Source organism: Fusarium verticillioides, chromosome 3 (genome assembly GCF_000149555.1).
Source record: "Fusarium verticillioides 7600 chromosome 3, whole genome shotgun sequence".
NCBI lineage: Eukaryota > Fungi > Ascomycota > Sordariomycetes > Hypocreales > Nectriaceae > Fusarium > Fusarium verticillioides.
The window spans coordinates 2,036,285-2,054,021 of NC_031677.1; the positions used below are offsets into that span (position 1 = coordinate 2,036,285).

Sequence of the window (17,737 nt, forward strand, 5' to 3'; positions counted from 1 at the left end):
AACAGTTGGCCTGAACTTCTGAAGCGGCGTTTGCTTGAGGTTCTGCACATGATGGCCAATACTTGCGCTTGTTGGTCATGTACCTGGATCATTGCCATTCTGTACTACCTATGTCGTGAGCTCAACTCTTTTGGTGCTGTATCAGATACGATACAGTATGATACCTAGATCTATGAAATACGCTTCTCAACTGCGATTTGTCGTCCTGATCCAATACAACGACGGCCGGAGTCGGTCAATCTGTCTTGTTGAGCATGGTCCAGTGTGGTCTATACCGCCCAAAGACAAACCGCTGTCAGTCATCGGTGCTGAGTAGAACAGACAGGTGAAGCAATCTTCAACATCCTTTGCTGGCTAGCTCTATGTGACTTCTCACCTGCGTTGTCTGAGGGGTTAACCCTGTGCTCCAGGCTTTGGCTGTGTATAGGGTAGCAGGATATCCATTCTTCAACAACCTCCACTATGTACATATTTCATCATCCTTTTGACCTAATAGGGCGAGGTGATGCCATGTAAGAGATAGAAATCATGTTCAAAATCTTCTAGCAGTCACCAGAGTTATTGGGGAGAACTTTGTATCATTTCCACTGCTGAGCTTGCACCGACTTCACCGAAGCATACTGTCCTGGGCATAGCAACTCGTAGCATACTTCAATATATAGTACAAAACCACATGAAAACACAACAGGGCAAGAAAAGGGTATACTCACCGGGCTCACCCAGTGCTAATACACCGTAGTGGAGTATCTGAGAAGCTAATCAACCTTGAGTAATACTTTGTAATGAGGGTCGCCGCCCACCTCAGCAGCCTCACTCTTAGCTGGTTATGACTGTGAGTTTCAGGTCAATGCAATGCCGAACATAGGCCTTACGTTTACTACTGAAGGATTCAATACCAAGTTAAGAACGCCGTTACTGCATGTCAATAAACTAGAATGCTTTGACAGAAGGTAGGAAGGAAACGGTTAAAAGATAAGGTAGTTCTGAGTGTCACGCCACACCACCTAGATATGCCAGTAGGGCAGTGGCCTAGGTAGATACCTACCTAACAGGCTCCAGAGGCTCAAGAGGCTACACCTCGGGCAATCGCCATACCACGTCCATATGACCGACCCACTTGTTTTGTTTCTTCTTTTCCAGGCTGAAATCGAGCCTGACTGCCTGCCTAATAAGGTACCTGGCCACATAGGTAAGCCCGGGTCTCTGCTGCCTTCCGATCCAGCACCTCCCCCCACCGTACCGTCCCGCCTTCCCGTGCTAAGTTAATTGTTGGACAGTCCGGTCAACTGAGCTGAGGAAAGATAGAGTCCGTGACTTTTATTTATCATCATCTCGAAGGCTGCTGTTTTAACCCAAAAAAAAAAAAAAAAAAAAAAAAAAAAAAACACTTTTGCCCACCAACGACCTGCTTGTCTCCTCTGCACGCTCACACGTTTCGACTTTGCCAAGACGGCTGGCTAGTACAGTACATTAGCGCAGACCTCGTTCCCTCTGCTCAGTACCATATTACAGCGTCTCTGCCTACCTAACCTAGATACCGAAGCCGAATTTAATGGCCCTGGTTCCGTCATAGGCACCCCTCTCGGCCTCACTTGACTCTTACTCGACCCTCCGTCACCACTCGCTACAGTACCATTCCGTTCCATACCATACCTACCTACCTACACCATCTATCTACCTTACGTACTTGGGTGCTTTACATAAGGCTACTTGCTGTTAGTCACCCGCCTTCAAACGCCAACGCCACCTCCCGATTTCTGCTCTGTAGCCTCAGACATCCTTCCACCCTTGGTCTTCTCCCAAGACCTCCCTTAAACCGCCACGATTCCCCCCACCACGAGGAAGCGGAAGGCTGCTGAGGCGACGATTTTCTCTGCCAACAGAGACGAAGAGCCCAACAAGAGAGTCATCGCCTCAGCTGCCGTCGTAGACAAACACGCCCTGCCACCAACTCCACTCACCACCGCCAGCAACCCCATGGATTCCGAGGAGGAATACATGTCGGCTCTTTCGAGCGACGACGAGATCATGCAGGACGAGAGCGGCGATGAGATATCCGCAGGTGAAGGTGTGTTGCCCAATATCCTCCGTGATCCCCCATATTCCACTACCTTGGTTACTAATGATGTTGACATGACAGACTTTGATGACGAAGAGTTCGACGAGCCCGATCCTGACTTTGGCCTGATCAAAGATGCAGAGAAGAAGAAGAAATCCGCACATGTGGTCTCATACAAGGTCTATGAACCGAGCGATATTCAACGCCAACAAGATGACATGATCAGCGAAGTCAATATGATTTTAGACATGCAGAAAGAGGATGCGGCCATCTTGCTTCGCCATTTTCGATGGAATAAGGAGAGGTTGCTTGAAGATTATATGGACAGGCCAGAAAAAGTGCTCGAAGCTGCTGGGTTAAGCAGCAATACATCCAGCCCTCCAAAGCTGGAGGTTATCTCTGGCTTCGCATGTGACATATGCTGTGAGGATGAGGAGGGCCTTGAGTCATTTGCCATGAAATGTGGTCATCGCTACTGTGTTGATTGCTACCGACATTACTTGACACAAAAGATCCGTGAAGAGGGCGAGGCTGCTAGGATCCAATGCCCCTCTGATGGATGCGGTCGCATCCTTGACTCAGCGTCACTCGATGTTCTGGTCACCCCAGCACTCGCCGATCGATATCAAGAATTACTCAACAGAACGTACGTCGAAGACAAGGACAATTTTAAGTGGTGTCCTGCCCCAGACTGCCCCAATGCTCTCGAGTGCGGCGTCAAAAAGAAGGACTTGGGCAAGATCGTACCTACCGTCGAGTGTCGATGCGGGTATAGATTCTGCTTTGGTTGTCCGAACCCCGACCATCAACCAGCTCCTTGTGAGCTCGTTAAGAAATGGCTCAAGAAGTGCGCCGACGACTCAGAAACAGCCAACTGGATCTCAGCAAACACTAAAGAATGCCCAAAGTGTAACTCGACGATCGAAAAGAACGGAGGCTGCAATCACATGACTTGTCGAAAGTGCAAATATGAGTTTTGCTGGATGTGCATGGGACTTTGGTCCGAGCACGGCACCAGCTGGTATAACTGCAATAGATACGAGGAAAAGAGCGGATCTGAAGCGCGTGATGCACAAGCCAAATCCCGGACATCTCTCGAACGATATTTGCACTACTACAACCGATATGCCAACCACGAACAATCGGCCAAGCTCGATAAAGACATTGCTCAAAAGACCGAAAAGAAGATGGTTCAGCTTCAGACAGCTTCGGGAATGTCCTGGATTGAGGTTCAGTACCTCAATTCCGCGTCCCAGGCTCTCCAAACATGTCGACAAACGCTCAAGTGGACATATGCTTTCGCTTTTTATCTCGCTAGGAACAATCTGACGGAGATCTTCGAGGATAACCAGAAAGACCTCGAGATGGCCGTGGAGAACCTGTCTGAAATGTTCGAGAAATCCACTGCAGAATTGTCTGACCCCAAACTCAAAGTTGACATCATGGACAAAACCTCATACTGCAACAAGCGTAGAGTCATTTTGCTTGAGGATACAGCCGAAAACCTTGCGATTGGTATTGCCACACCGACTCTTCCAGTATTTCGTTCATTTGACTAATGTTCACGCCTTTAGGTAAATGGATTTTCAACTCGGACCTATTGTCCGCGACCACTTCTGCGCCCGTCAACCGCCGCTGAGGCTCAATTACGACACGACGGCAGAATAACTATCCAACAAAATGACTTTGTCAGCACGAAGTCAGAGAAGCCATTGGCCTATATTTCAGCAGCTGCCGTGTACCAGGGCTATGCCTCCACTGATTGGCTGTATTACTCAGCCCTGAATTTTGCACAAACATCGGATCTGACGAGGGTAGCACAGCAAGGTTACACAGGGGAAGAAAATCTGCCCAAACTCGCTGGCTGCTCTTTCATTCAATGGCTGACTAGAACTTGGCCCCAATCTATTCCTGTATCATTTGTTCTTGCTGTTCTTACATAATTCTCTCGTCGTCAGTCATCGTGACCTGTTGCCCGGTGAAAATCGACGAGGCATGGGATCATGGCGTTAGCCCGTTGCCAGAGGCTTTGGCGCGAAGAAAGGGTTATGCCGGTGGAGCCTGGAAGATCTTGGTTTATAGACTTGTCATGGCATGGTGTTTTCAGTTCTTGGTGGTAAGGATCATGATATTCAACAAGCGGGCACGTAAATGAGAACAATCACATATGCTGTTTATTTTTATTTTTAGATATTCAAGAATGACTGAAAGTGTAGCACTTCTAAAAATCACACAGAGGCAATTTTTGTGACAACACAACCAATTCGCAAGCTCAAAGTGTTAGAACAGATCATACGGACGGGATGTAAGCGAGATATCAATGTCCGATTGCATTATTTTATGATCTCAGTGACAAAACAATATTGCCAAAACGCCTATCTAATATTTGACTTACTCATGTTGTCTTCCGTCGTTTAATGCATAGAGACAAGATAGACACGCACTAACTAGTTCCGTAAGACTCCAGCTCCGCTCATATTCTGTTCCCTCCATACAGTTTATAGCAAACAATACTGCATTTACAACGAAAAAGCAACAAGAAGAACGCCCGACAAATGCTATGTTCATTACGACCAGCCTCACTTCGGAAAGCTTGTTGGCTGTAGGATGAGAGGTTTCCAAGCAAGAATGGAAGTTCTATGCAAAGGCAAAACGGGATAGGTTGAGTTTCTTGGGAGGAAGGTCGACCTCATCTTCGTCTTCCTCGTCACTAGCAGGGATGATTTGATCTTCGCTTCCACATTTATTAAGGTCCGCGACTTCATCCAGATTGACTTTCGGCAAAGGTACAAATGCAGGGTTGACCGGTACACCAGAGAGAAACTGCTTGTCGGTGTTATTGGTGCGCGGTTTGGGTAGCTTAGGAGACATTGGGCCGTTCATCGCACGAGCACCAAGACGCTGTAGAGGGGTCATGCGAGAAGCTGCCGTTGAAGGTGCAGTTAAGGGGGTAGAGCCTGGACTGAAGACGGAAGAGCGGCGTGATGCAGTCGAAGCAGGAGTCTCGTTTGGGTTGGTATAAGAGAACTGGCGGATATCTGGCCTCGAGGGAGTAGAAGAAACCCGCGATGCAGACGCCACAGATGAAGGAGGAGGCATAGAAGCGTCAAAGGATGACATGGAGCTTTCATCATCCTTGACAAACGAGATATGGCTCTCACTGTCTGTCGTTGTTGAAGTCTCTTGGCTCTGCTTCTCTTCAAACACTGACACACTCTTGGTTTTATCGGCAGGCTTCCAACCCTCAAAATCAGGCAATGCCAGAAGCGCTTCATCGAGCGAATCATCCGACAACAGATAAGCGTCGCTCTTCGCCCGCCTTGGACTCCTTCGTAGTTTCGGCGCAGGGAAAAATCTGCTCTTTTGTGGCAAATCTTCCTCAGGTCCAGCTTCGCTTTCCTCACACAAACGCGCCTTCTTGGGTGGTCGGTTTGCAGGGTCAGTCGATGCGCTAGCAATAGTGCGGCAAGGTTCGGTGCCTTCAGAAGACGTACGCCTCGTAGCATTGGGAGGATTGTCCACAAAATTGTTGAGCATGTTGGCGATGGGTTCCGTACGGCGGCGATGGAGCCTTGGGGATGTGCGGGTGCGGGTGCGGGTCACATCCAAACCCCGAGAGTGACTCGGAACAGCCTGAGTCGTTTCTTCAAGATACGGCCTGGGGAGCGGAAACACGCGTGGTACCAACCCTCCTCCAGTAATCTGAGAAACCCTCTGAGGGTCAACTTCAAAGCAATTGGGATCCATCTCGCCCATAGGTATCCGACTGGATCCCTTGAAATAGGAGCTGATAGGCTTCATCGCGGGGGGAGGCTGGTCAATGGCGCCATGGGCCAGCTGTGAATGCCTTCTCTTGGGCGGTGTTGTCGAGGTGACGATTAAAGTCTTGGTGATTGGGTTCATGTCGCCTCTGGCGATTGATCGTGCTATCGCAGGCTCTACGAAGGCTCCTATGAAGGGCATCTCCTCTGCCGTCCGTTCTCCGTCCAGGTCTGTAAGGTGAACCAGTTCCCGTTTGGTCGGACAAAAAACCCACTGATGCAGGAAAGTCAGTTCGGCTTGGTAGAACTGCGTCAAGTAGTTTTCGGACACCCTTTTCCCTTGCATCTGAACCATCCGGACTATCCGCTCTGGTGCCTTTGTCTTGCGAAGCATACGATATGCTGTCTTCAGCCCAATGCCTGGGAGTCCGCGCAAATAGTCGCAACCACTGAAGATGGCCATTCGCCGAAATTCGGTATCAGACCAACCGGTCAATGAAACCTCTCTGCAAGCGCAAAAATCCTTGCGGTTGATCTCTATACAGTTGCCATATTGGTCCAGCTTGGTGAGAAGCTTCTTGGCGCCGAAAACGAGGAGGTCCGAGTCGTCCGAGATGATACCGTTAATGAGGCCCTGTCGCTCGAGATAGACAAGCTGTGCATCGGCTTCGTAGGGGGCGACAACGTAAGGGATATCCAGCTTTTTGAGCAGTTGAATGAGAGCAGATGCCATCTCAGGGGTGATATCAATGCATTTCTGGAACTCCTGTGTGGCCTGGGCAGGTTTTCCGGCACGCAACAGTTCCATTGCAGCCTTCTTCTTCTCATTTCTATTGGTTTCCCGGGATTCTTCTGTAGCAGCTTTGCTTGGGAGAAAATCGCCATCGAATACCATGTAGGGTGTCACACCAAAATGCCGAAGCATGCGTACTCGATTCATGGCAGCATATAGATATCTAGAAATGGCATTAGCGTGCACCGTTGTCATAGGGTCGACTCCTCCAACTTACTTTTGAGTCGGCTTTCCCTGACCAAGCTCTAATGCACAGCAATAGGCGGCACGATGGAGCCAACCGTACGCGTCAACTCCGAGAGTCTGACCATCGTACTTTTTGAGCTGAGTCGGCTTCTGAATAGATTTGAGAAGGGGCAGAAGCCCTTGAGAACGATCAGTTTATATAGACAGTAATGGATGTTCGGAGAGAGATATACCTGATACACCCATGTTGAAGACTGGAGAGGGCTTCAGTGCTAGTGGCGATTATTGATCGTTGGACTTCGCAGTCGCAGCCCCAGAAGGGACTTGGGCAGCTTCAAGCCAAAATGGTTCGTCTTTGCATGCGTCAACAATTAGACATTGAGATGGGCCGTAATGAGCTTTGTTGTGCCGAGGATAGACGCGTCGAAAAGCTGATAAGGACGCGATGGCAGATCGTGCAGCAATATCGAGGGCGGCGATGATTAAAGAAACAGATCTGTCTAACAAGCAACGAATTTGAGATATAGCACAGCCAAGTCCGCAAACAAGTATGAGGCACAATGTTGTCCAGAGGCTGAAGGTGCGGCTTCAAGTCAAAGGTTGTCGAAAGAGACGTCTCTAGAGGTGGAGATATTTTGCTTGTGGTGATCGTTTGCTAGGTAAGGTTGGAGGTCAACAGCCTTGGACTAAAAAAGCACTTAGTGAAAGTGGGCTCCATGCCTTGGATGGGACGCGACCCCTGAAGCTTCCGTCTCAATGGGCTCCATAGGCGCGTCGATAGGCGCGATGTTTCCATTCCTTAGATCACTGAACCCCTGGGATAATGGATAAGCCCTACCTAGTTCCCGCTGCTCGGTATTTCCCCAGCAACTTCCATGAGGTCGTTAAAAGCCGCCCCACTGAGGATGTCCAGTTGTCAGGACCATCCAACCTGATATTCTCGACTTAGCTAAGTATTTATGGACGAGTGAGACACACGAGACATGGTAGACTGAAAGGTCTCAAGTATTACATCATCCAGTGTCAAGGAACATTCTAACAGTTAAATCACTTTATTGGCTCCCTATCTTCTCAACTCACCATTACTTACCAACCTATCATGGGTTTGCGACAAGTACATATATAATTATTAAACCAACCAAAAATTGAAAACAACGAGTATACGTGGGACCAGGATCTCAGCCAGGATGTGAAGGTTAGAACTATTATTTTTTCTACCAAATCATACACTTACCAAAGTGTTTTTTCAGTTCAGTAAACCACTGTGCCGATTATGTATATCTATCTAAGAAATCTTACTGGCCCATTATGATAACAGTGGAGCACTAAAGGTTCCTGCTAGGTCGGCTACTCAGAAAGAAAAAAATCCTTGCAGGTTATAGCCACGACCGCATACATACCATAGTTTGTACAAGCCGGCAATACACATACAGTACACAAAAGATAAAGACTCGCCATGCCTACCACTCTTCACAAGACCCGCAAGCAGATTTCCAAAAAGAGAAATGGCGTCGTCAATGCTCTACATGAAAAGTCCAGAGACTCAATGCGCCTTCACAAGGCTGGTGTAAGAGATCAACGCATTGAGAAACTCGCAGCTGCCAGGAGTAAAAAGGAACAACCTCTAGGTACACTATGAACACACGACTCGGCCAACTCTTCTAATACCTTAACTTACCTACCTGTCTAACCGCGTTTCAGTTGACCGCGTTGCTTTCTTTCAACAAGCTCTACGCCTTAAGGACAGAGATAACAAAGGTGCCCCAGAAATTGATGAGGTTCAGCGCATGATTCACAGGCAAGTCTGGAGAAATAGCCTTGGGTTACAAAGATTACTAAGGAATTCCTAGTTTCGTTCATCAATACGATGAGGAGTATAATGAAGCCAAGAAGGCCCGCCGCCCTGGTCGACCTGCTAGTGTGAAAGAAGATCTCCTCAAGGCAAAAATCAACATACTAGAGGAAGAGTACAAGAGTGGGTTTGGTACGTTCTGTAAACCTACAAGGAAAATGCGGGAACTAATATTGCGACAGTTATGCCTGATCTCTTGGACAATGTAAATGTCAACGCACTTCACCTTTGGGAAGGCTCCTGGTCATATCTTACCCAACTGAAATGGGTCAAGGTCAACAGTGAAGGCCAAGTCAGACTGACCAGCTTCCCATCAGGCGGCACCAACTGAGTATCTAGTGCATATCGGGATGTACCGAATACATAGCAGAACCGGAACTGAGATGACTGCGGTCTTATATACAGGCGAGCTCGACCAAGCAGTAGTTGTACAAGGACTATTGGAAAGGCACCGGGCCAAACGAGCGAGACCACAAACCCCATCAAGTGCTCAGCTTGAACACCAAGGAATACAACACAAAAAGATTCTATGGATCAGATGGGCAACTGATCTATCGCCACCACCTTCCTACCGCAAGCAATGTGGGAAGATTCTAGAAGCTAGATACAAACAGGTTGCTTGGACATCCCATCAATAGTCCTGAGTGATGGGTAGATATGGTGTTGGTGGATGATTTGATTCATACGTTCAGACTGAAATTAGAGGGAGAGAAGGAGGCTACAAGTCTTCTTGCGCTCCCAATTCTTCGATTACCTACGGCTCTATGACTATTGAACATCCACGGCGACTCAAATTTTGTCATGTTCAAACCCTCTGGACAGGAAAAGGTTACCAGAATCATCCAGCAATTCTTACTCATGATATGTTCTGAACTATTCTACAATGCTGATTCGTGTTCAGAATAAGTCTACATATGTGACAATTGATGTCCTTCCGACCGCCATTAACTGTCACCAGTAAAAATTGCTTCCCTTAACACCCTTGAAGTGTTTCTACTCCACGTGATGGTGATGCCCCGCTCTGATGGAAGAGATCGTCCAGTCTTAGCCCAGTAAATTATTAGCAAACCCGCCGGAAAGTTGTCGTCCCCAAAAATTTCAGGATGAGCTTTTGAACTGTTTTAGAAGCTTCTATCATCATCTGTCTACAACACATATTTCCTCCAATTCCCTCAACAACGACCTTTCCTTCCTCCCTATACGTTTTATACACTTTCATACCGGTCCTTCAATAATTTAATCACAATGTTCTCTGCCCACAACCTCGTTCGATCTGCACCCCGCGCTGTCTCCCGACTCTCAGGCGCTGCTCTGCGACAGACCGCCCGTCCCAGCGCCTTCACCAAGGCTGCTTCTGCCCTACGACCCGCACGGGCTGCATTCTCTACCACAAGCTTTCGCAAGGCCACTGAGAACGATGGTGAGCTTAGCGCCAAGCTCGAGAGCGAGATCAAGATCGAGGAGGACATCAAGGCCAACGAGCAGGACCCTGCCAGCATCAAGGATTTCTTGAACAACAGCGCCTTTGAGCTCATTGACACACCCGGTCAGGAGATTGTCAAGCTGGTTCGCGACTTTGGCGACGAGAAGTCAGTATTCGTGCATCCCATTGGTTTCAACAGCAAGCTAACAACGCCACTGCAGGATCACCGTTAGCTTCTCCATTGCCGACATCACCAACTACGACCCTTACGGCGAGGAGAGCGCACTCGAGGATGAGGGTTTCGAGGATGAGGGCAACCAGGGCAGCCAGCGTAACGCTCGCGCCAACGAGGAAATCGATGAGGAGCTCGATGAGGATGCCGAGGAGGAAAGCAACCCCCCTATCAACCTGTCAATCGTTGTCGAGAAGCCTGGCAAGGCCTCTGGAGCCCTCAACATCGATGCCAGCGCCCAGGAAGGACACATTGTTGTCGAGAACCTCTTCTATTACACCGACGCCTCGGTCGCCAAGGTTGAGAGCCCCGATGCCGCCCAGAAGCGTGCTGATGTCTACCCCGGACCTCCATTCGGCAGTCTCGACGACGACCTCCAGGTTCTCATGGAGCGCTTCCTCGAGGAGCGTGGCATTACTCAGGCCCTCGCTGTCTTTGTTCCCGACTACGTGGACGTCAAGGAGCAACGAGAGTACACTCGGTGGTTGAACAACGTCAAGGCTTTCATTGATGCTTAGGGTGACTGATGAGTCAATCAATGCAACGAAAAGTTTCTCAGAGTATGGAAGAGAAGAGGAGTCTTCGGTTTCAGATACGATGTATTAAAAGTAAGAATTGCCACTCTTGTACTATAGGATAAGATCCGCGAGATCAAATGCACGCTAAGATATGTGTAACGATACGATGCCAGTTTACTATATCCCTTTGAGATTGAGATGCGTAGTGTCGATTAGTGTTGACCGCATTGAACAATCACGGGTCTTGAGCGAAGTCGATAGTAAGCAACATATCGTCCAGAGAATCTTGCTATCTAGTTAGCAACAATCCTAGACCTCAAGAACTCCCACAACTCCAAGTAACGAGTGCGCAAGCCCGTTATGCATCTTCGGGGTTCATCGACTTCTGATGCATACATCATTCCCGTGCTACTCTCCGGCGCAATGAAACTCTATTCCAGAAGTGTCTTTCTGACACAGAAAAGCCCCCTCCCCCCCCCAAAAGAAAAAAAAAAAAAAATACTGCGTATAGCAATCCCAACGACTAAGCTCCCAATACTCCCCCTGTTGTTCGTGTTTGCGGAAGAAAATCGCATCCAATGCACGACACAACCCAAGTATCGAAACAAAGGCAAACGTCTACATGATGCCTTCGAGCGACCAGTCACCCTTTTGCGCCCGTTCAAGGACCTCGCGGCCCTTATCGGTCAGATCGGGCTTGCCATCATTACCAGTGACATGCTTGAAAAAGACGGGCTGCCACGTTTCCTTGTTGGCCTCACGTTGCCGGGCCTTCTCGCGCTGAGCCTCTTCGAGCTCGACCTTCACCTGGGTAGCCTTGCTATATTGTTTGGCGTGGATAGCATCTGTGACACCACCCCAAAGAGTCAGAGATTCGTTGGGAAGCTGCTTTTCCTTGGGAGGGATGATCTTGGGCGCAACACTGAGGGGTGCAATATCGATAATGGTGTATTGCTCTTCCACAGGTACGGATTTCTGCCGTGGGTTAGATTTATGTACTTGATGACAGAGAGTTTCCTACTTACAACTGGTCTGGGACCGAGAGTAAAAACGACCTTCTCCTTCCACGGACCACTCAACCGAGCAAGGACATGTTCATCAGGCACGTCCTGAACTCGAGATTTGTCATCGTTCTCGGGATCGTACTTGAAGACAACGCCATCAATTTTGTTTGTTGTGCGTCCCAGCCAGCCTTCCTCAACATAGTGCAGAATGACCTTGATCTTGGTCTTGGGGCATGTGATGTAAGCGAATTCGCTGACCGATACGCTCAAAGCTCCGCGGAGAAGGCCGCCCAGATGGGCCGCCGGATGGGTAAGCTGGTAAGTCTCTCCATCACGCTTTTCGAGGGTTATGAATATGCCCATGTTATGCTCCCCAGGAAGGACTTTGACGGAGGTGCCTGTGAACTTGGCAGTGATCTGGTCAAAGCCACGGGCTGTGATACCCTTCTCGGGGCAGGTGACGTTGAAGGCGCTCACAGGGGGGTGGTGTGAGGTCTGTTCAGTAAGATAGGAGACGCGAATAAGCTTGTCGTCCTTTGCAGCGCCATGCTGGGGCACAGAGAGTGAGACGTTTGAAGCGTTCTTATCCCCCTTTGCTGCCACTTTCAGCGCTGAAAGGCCACCCTTGGAGGTGCCATTAGTCTGTTGGAGGCTTGAAGTGTCGATCTTTGGAGCATTATCTTCAGTTTCCCAGTTACACTACAGAGCAGTCAGTGTTTCTGGAATCCCATCGTCGTATGGTTTCGTATCGGTGGAAGCAGAAAAAGATGACGTACCCTAAAGAACTCGCCGAGACATGAATTGTAAGGTTTGCAGGGCTTTCCTTTGGCGTACTTCAGATCCTTGGTCAGCCAAAAGCGTACGACCTCGAGCATTCGATCGAGAGGGTCATCGGAAGTGCCCATAGCAACAAAGGCATTGGGGGCATCGATATAGGTCCAGTATTCCAAGTTCGGGGTAGGTTCGAGCAACTGCGACGGCAGCGAGAATCTAACTGCTGCAAGATCTGAAACGCCGATGAACCTATCGTAGCAACAAGCGGTCAGCATTTCAAAACAAATAATGGCATCATCCGGTGTCTAGAATGGCAAGTCTTTTCGCGTTGCCAGGTTTGCTCCCACTGCTGACTCCGCTCTACGCGAAGCGGACCTGTCGTCCGATTTCGCTGGCTTGGACCCCAACAGGGCGGTGGAAGCTCTCACGGCAAGGCATGGCTGACGGACGAATTGTGAGTCTCTTACTTCTTCAATATCCCCAGAAATGTTCGCAACTTGGAAGTGTCGCTCTGCGTCTCGTCAGGCGCGTCGACCGTGGGTGGCGGAGTCGATGACGACATGGTCGTTGATAAGCTTGGAGTCGATGAAGGAAGACGATGCTTGGTCGTAGTGGGTTATGCTGTCGATATGGCTTTTGGTGAAGAGTAACGACACGCAGCAGGAGTTGATGCGATAGGTATGCAACAGACTTCTGCTAGTATAGTAAGTAAGTGGTAGTAGAAAGGAGACAATCCCGGGGACAAAAAGAAAAAAGATAAGAGGTGGGAGCGAAGAAAAAGTAGAAGCCTTGTGGTTGCAGACTGAATCGCAAAAGTCAAGAAAGGAAGCGGGCGGTGTTGGTGACGTTTTTGGCGGGGTGGGTTCTGGTCCAGGCCAAACGAAATGGAACTGGACTCTTAACTACGGTACGGTACTAACACACAGGCCCCCTCAACTTTGAGGGGGCCTTCAGGTACCTGGTCAGACATCTGCTTTGCCCATGCTCCTAGGTCGTACCCTTCATTATTTCACGCTTCTTGGCTCGAACGGCCTTGAGATCGATGGTAGCGCGCATCGGCCGCTCTGGATTGGTGGGGTGAGAGGTTTTGATAAACGTAGAGATGAGCTTTGCTCGGGTGCCGTAAGCTCTCAGTATTCACAACTTTGATGTCCCATAGGCAATGCGGAGAATCATTGATATGTACAATGGCTCTATGAATTTCGCAGCACTGGATTGACCTTGACAAGATTTGTGCAACTTCACAATGAACATCTGCATAATGATCGACGCATGGATTCAATACTACTCAACCACTTCAACTGATGCGATTCCTATCGGTGGTCGTACATACACAACTTGGTCAAGCCAATCATCAGCGCACATGGCATTGTCCCCCGAATTCTAATACTATCCATTCGTCCATTTCCCCGCTGATATTTCGGTAAAAGGCAACAAAGAATTCTACTAAACCCAAAGTCGCATTTCATTATTTAATTCTTGTCAAACAGTATTGGCACGGGGTCTTGTTCAGCTGTACCAGTGGTGTCATTCCCTATTCAACTGGACTACTTCTCGTGAACATATCACTCACTAGGTACGTGGATGCTGGAATCGGTTGCCGTAGTTGTGACTCTCATGACTAGAGGCACCAACAAGGTAGATTAACACCACATGCTCTCGATGGATTTGGATGCTGGTGATGGCATCATTCGTCTCTTCACTCCTGATCCCCAACCGAAGCTATAATTTGTTCTTCGCCCACCAAGACCGGATGGAGCTCATTCAAAATCAACATCACACATGTAACACCCCCAGTAACAGACATCACTATCACACGTACAAACTATCATAACATATAACGATAATTCAACTATGAAACGGTGGACAAGTCTGCTTAAACAAAACCTCATCTGTAATTATGTTCATATATATACAACAAACATTCCATATTGATAATGAACAATTCCAGACCAGTGTGCAAAACTCAGGGCGCAAGCCTTTTGCAATTCTAACAAATGCAGGTGAGCCACCTCGACAGTTTTCATGCCATACACAAGCATTTAATTTCCAATCCATCCCTCGAGCGCCATGCATATCGGATAATAGTGTTCAAAAACGAGCCATGTGTACAGTGCTGCTTTTGGACCTGGCAAGCACCGCCACTGTATCGCTGATAAGAGTATCATGAAAATCATAACTAAAATGTAACTAAAATGAAGAAGTAGAAGGAAGGGGGGTCCAATCGGCAACTCGGTTTATTGTTGCTGCTGCTGGTCATTGCCCCAATTCTCGTTGAGAAAGTATTCCCATGCAGGCTCTTGGTCGCCGAAGGTTTTGGTGGGTGTGCCGGTGTCGAAGCGATCCCATGGTAGCTCAGGGTAACTCTCGGCAGCGGTGCCGAGACTGGCGTCTTCCTCTTTAACATACTTGGACTCGCCGCTGTAAGGATAAGATTGGGAAAGCCCCCAGTTGTGAGGTTCAGGATAAAGGCTAGAGCTGAAGGTCTCGTTCATGCCCTCACCCATCAACAGCCTGGCCTCAGTCGGTAGGGCTGAAGTGAAAGCCGAGCTGTCTGGATCATATTCCATCATGTGAGGCGGCTGTACATTTGCAAAAGATGCTGTGCAATGAGGTTGCGGCGTCTCAGGATGGGACCCTAAACCTGGTGTGAGAGCTGAGGGCGACATGGCTGTGTCGTTCCTTGGCTCTGAAATAGGGCCTGACATGGAAAGGCTTCGATTGCCGCCATGCCTATTGCTACACGGTTGGCCATAGTTGATAGGCTGGAAGTTTGGTTCAATATGTTGCTCCATGGGGGACGAGATGGTGTTGTTTTGTGTGTGAAGCCCTAGGTAGCCTGGCGTGGAGTACCTGTGGGAAAGAGATTGGGCTTGTTGCTCAGCCCGAGGGAACATCCTTGCGAATTCCATATTGATTTCGTTATTGCGCCAGTCGCTCTCAGTGGCCGAGATCATTTGTGACATGGCCACACGATTAACGAGATATGCGTCCACCCTAGCATTGAAAATGGGGTTGTCGGTTTGCATGCTCTGCCTGAGAATCCGGTATGATCGAGGGAATTCATCATCCTCTTCCTCATACATCTCCTCCTTCATAACGATCTCCTCTGTGATTCGGAAGGCCTTGCCAGTTCGTTTCTTGTGGATTTCACTGGCCATCTTAGCCGACTGAACACGGGCTTCGAGACTTCGATCCGCTCTCCTTGAGGCAGCAATATACGCTCGCTCTTGGTTTTCTTCGTGGGATCGCTCAGTCTGGATAAGCGTGTTAGCGATGCTGTCCCTATACATATATTGCAAAAGGTTGAGGTATATGTGTTTTTACCTTTCGGGTTGGGGCAGGCTTCGTTGAGCCACCCATGTTCGCGGCATCATGAGATCTTTTAGGCATATTGGCGCTAGGCAATTGACTTTTGACAATTGTATGACAATTACCCAACGATTGGAGGATGATGGAAAGCTGATAGGCTGACAGCTTTGACTGTTGAATGCTATGACAAATCTGGATCAAGATACTCTCAAACCGATATCGTCGAACTAACAAGGCAACACAATTGGTGTATGTGAATGGGAAATGCAGGAGTATTCTCGAGGTGCGTTGAAGGGGCAATGTATATTATGAGGTCGGCGCCTTGACAGATATGCTTATGAGTGCTTTATGTTTGGTAATTGGACTTGAGCTGAATGCTCTAGAGTTTGAGTTTCCTAATGAGAAGCCACACTGATGCGAAGACGAGAAGTTTTCGGTTGATTGAAATAAGAAGTAAGTCAAACCAAGAAAGTTCCGAGAGGGGGCCGGGCGACGCTCTTGTATTATACACAAACAGGGGAACAAAAAAAACCGAAAGCTAAGGTAACCCCCCACGGACAGCAACCGCAACAAGGACAGGCGGGTTGCAGACGCGGGAAGGACTTGTAGCTCGATCCGAAGGCGATCCCACGACTATGATCGAGCGTAGTTATGACGATCGATCTCGATCAAGAGCTCTCTGTTAGCGCTAGGCACGAGGGATAAGTACCGTCCCGTATCGACCTAGCCCCGCCCTCCTACGGTAAGGTAAGGTAGCTTGACCTTATTATCCCTAGGGAGGAAAGAAAACTCAGAACCTTGATCCTAAATGACAAAAAGACTTAGGTAAATTTGCACGAATTATAGATATGTCTTGCGGAGCTTATTTTGGCACTCTCTACAAAGGTCTGGTGTTTTCTTGCTCCCCGAGGTCCCCCATCAGGCTCCGCGATCCGCATATCTATATGGATGGATTTGTGCCCCCGGCACTCCTCCGGTCCTCATCACTTAGTGGCTGGACCTCTGTGAGGTTGCCATCTCCATTTGGTCCTCCCCGCTCTTGTTGGGAATTTAACACTGCAGCCGAGTACAAGGAGGGTAGATACCGTACTGTACTGTGTAGGTAGTTCAGAAGAGACAGCTCTCTTCTGAACCAACGATCAAGCCATCTCCATCGTTTCAGAAACCTCGAGACATCCAGAAAATCCTAGATCACTCTCTATAAGACCCCCGAATAGGATGTGCGAGCTGAGAAAAGAGCATAGCCCCAATATGTCCAAAGACGTGGACGATATGCTGCCTACATACAGCCGAAACCCTGCTCTTCTTTTACTTCTACGTCGTGCATGAGGATTGCAGTACGTACATACATACATAGCGACGCCTCTCTGTAACCTCCATGCTAAGGAACGCCGAATCCCTCCTAGCCAGTTCGGCAATTACGCGACATGTTGCAAATTCGGATCGTTAGGGACACCCAGCGTCACAAAGGCCAATCTATGTACGCCTGTCCCAGCGGTCTTTAATCTGGAAAGGCTTACCAGTCTGCTCGATCGCAGTCTCTATGTTAGTACGTATGGACTTCTGTTCATCGCATCGGCAAAGTATCTTGTCCGAAAGGACCCTGGAAACCCACCAAGAGAACCCTTGGACTGTGAACCTTGCGATTTTGTCGTGCCATTCTGCTAAGCCTCCTCCCATGCTACTTACTGTGCGGTCTTGTATTAACTTATTGGCTTGGATTGGTTGTCTCACTCGATGGACAGGCCTGGCCTCACGCACCTCCACTGCCTGAGTGAATCCTTCCACCATGCGTCGTAGCGACTGCGCTGTGTAGTGCTTAC

General features: G+C 48.8%; 6 protein-coding genes across 6 annotated transcripts; 3 read left to right on the forward strand and 3 right to left on the reverse strand.

The window, feature by feature from the left end:
* The first annotated feature begins 1,363 nt into the window (after positions 1-1,363).
* FVEG_08134 (ubiquitin-conjugating enzyme E2, other) lies at positions 1,364-4,319 on the forward strand. Its single transcript, XM_018896964.1, has 3 exons — positions 1,364-2,068; positions 2,141-3,574; positions 3,634-4,319. The coding sequence occupies exons 1-3, from the start codon at positions 1,978-1,980 to the stop codon at positions 3,696-3,698; spliced, it is 1,590 nt and encodes a 529-aa protein (XP_018754511.1). The 5' UTR covers positions 1,364-1,977; the 3' UTR covers positions 3,699-4,319.
* Positions 4,320-4,366: 47 nt separating this feature from the next.
* Positions 4,367-7,521, reverse strand: FVEG_08135 (exonuclease 1). Its single transcript, XM_018896965.1, has 3 exons — positions 7,033-7,521; positions 6,831-6,978; positions 4,367-6,776 (listed from the first exon to the last, which is right to left on the reverse strand). The coding sequence occupies exons 1-3, from the start codon at positions 7,043-7,045 to the stop codon at positions 4,697-4,699; spliced, it is 2,241 nt and encodes a 746-aa protein (XP_018754512.1). The 5' UTR covers positions 7,046-7,521; the 3' UTR covers positions 4,367-4,696.
* Positions 7,522-8,176: 655 nt separating this feature from the next.
* On the forward strand, positions 8,177-9,590 carry FVEG_08136 (hypothetical protein). The gene is made up of 4 exons (XM_018896966.1): positions 8,177-8,427; positions 8,501-8,597; positions 8,650-8,783; positions 8,834-9,590. Exons 1-4 carry the CDS (start codon positions 8,256-8,258, stop codon positions 8,980-8,982), a joined length of 552 nt encoding a protein of 183 aa, XP_018754513.1. The 5' UTR covers positions 8,177-8,255; the 3' UTR covers positions 8,983-9,590.
* Positions 9,591-9,729: 139 nt separating this feature from the next.
* On the forward strand, positions 9,730-11,867 carry FVEG_08137 (hypothetical protein). The gene is made up of 2 exons (XM_018896967.1): positions 9,730-10,240; positions 10,296-11,867. Exons 1-2 carry the CDS (start codon positions 9,897-9,899, stop codon positions 10,822-10,824), a joined length of 873 nt encoding a protein of 290 aa, XP_018754514.1. The 5' UTR covers positions 9,730-9,896; the 3' UTR covers positions 10,825-11,867.
* Positions 10,886-13,718, reverse strand: FVEG_08138 (hypothetical protein). Its single transcript, XM_018896968.1, has 4 exons — positions 13,070-13,718; positions 12,605-12,851; positions 11,850-12,527; positions 10,886-11,799 (listed from the first exon to the last, which is right to left on the reverse strand). Exons 1-4 carry the CDS (start codon positions 13,162-13,164, stop codon positions 11,443-11,445), a joined length of 1,377 nt encoding a protein of 458 aa, XP_018754515.1. The 5' UTR covers positions 13,165-13,718; the 3' UTR covers positions 10,886-11,442.
* Positions 13,719-13,855: 137 nt separating this feature from the next.
* Positions 13,856-16,682, reverse strand: FVEG_08139 (hypothetical protein). The gene is made up of 2 exons (XM_018896969.1): positions 15,930-16,682; positions 13,856-15,859 (listed from the first exon to the last, which is right to left on the reverse strand). Exons 1-2 carry the CDS (start codon positions 15,993-15,995, stop codon positions 14,840-14,842), a joined length of 1,086 nt encoding a protein of 361 aa, XP_018754516.1. The 5' UTR covers positions 15,996-16,682; the 3' UTR covers positions 13,856-14,839.
* Positions 16,683-17,737: the final 1,055 nt, after the last annotated feature.

Coding starts and splice junctions, on each gene's coding strand:
- FVEG_08134 (XM_018896964.1), top strand. CDS start 1,978: ATGGATTCCGAGGAGGAATACATGTCGGCTCTTTCGAGCGACGACGAG. Junction 2,069..2,140: donor TGAGATATCCGCAGGTGAAG/GTGTGTTGCCCA, acceptor TTGACATGACAG/ACTTTGATGACGAAGAGTTC. Junction 3,575..3,633: donor AGCCGAAAACCTTGCGATTG/GTATTGCCACAC, acceptor TCACGCCTTTAG/GTAAATGGATTTTCAACTCG.
- FVEG_08135 (XM_018896965.1), bottom strand. Junction 6,777..6,830: donor CAGGGAAAGCCGACTCAAAA/GTAAGTTGGAGG, acceptor TGCCATTTCTAG/ATATCTATATGCTGCCATGA.
- FVEG_08136 (XM_018896966.1), top strand. CDS start 8,256: ATGCCTACCACTCTTCACAAGACCCGCAAGCAGATTTCCAAAAAGAGA. Junction 8,428..8,500: donor TAAAAAGGAACAACCTCTAG/GTACACTATGAA, acceptor ACCGCGTTTCAG/TTGACCGCGTTGCTTTCTTT. Junction 8,598..8,649: donor GTTCAGCGCATGATTCACAG/GCAAGTCTGGAG, acceptor AGGAATTCCTAG/TTTCGTTCATCAATACGATG.
- FVEG_08137 (XM_018896967.1), top strand. CDS start 9,897: ATGTTCTCTGCCCACAACCTCGTTCGATCTGCACCCCGCGCTGTCTCC. Junction 10,241..10,295: donor CGCGACTTTGGCGACGAGAA/GTCAGTATTCGT, acceptor ACGCCACTGCAG/GATCACCGTTAGCTTCTCCA.
- FVEG_08138 (XM_018896968.1), bottom strand. CDS start 13,164: ATGTCGTCATCGACTCCGCCACCCACGGTCGACGCGCCTGACGAGACG. Junction 12,528..12,604: donor GTCTCGGCGAGTTCTTTAGG/GTACGTCATCTT, acceptor ACTGCTCTGTAG/TGTAACTGGGAAACTGAAGA. Junction 11,800..11,849: donor CTCTCGGTCCCAGACCAGTT/GTAAGTAGGAAA, acceptor AACCCACGGCAG/AAATCCGTACCTGTGGAAGA.
- FVEG_08139 (XM_018896969.1), bottom strand. CDS start 15,995: ATGCCTAAAAGATCTCATGATGCCGCGAACATGGGTGGCTCAACGAAG. Junction 15,860..15,929: donor AGCCTGCCCCAACCCGAAAG/GTAAAAACACAT, acceptor ACGCTTATCCAG/ACTGAGCGATCCCACGAAGA.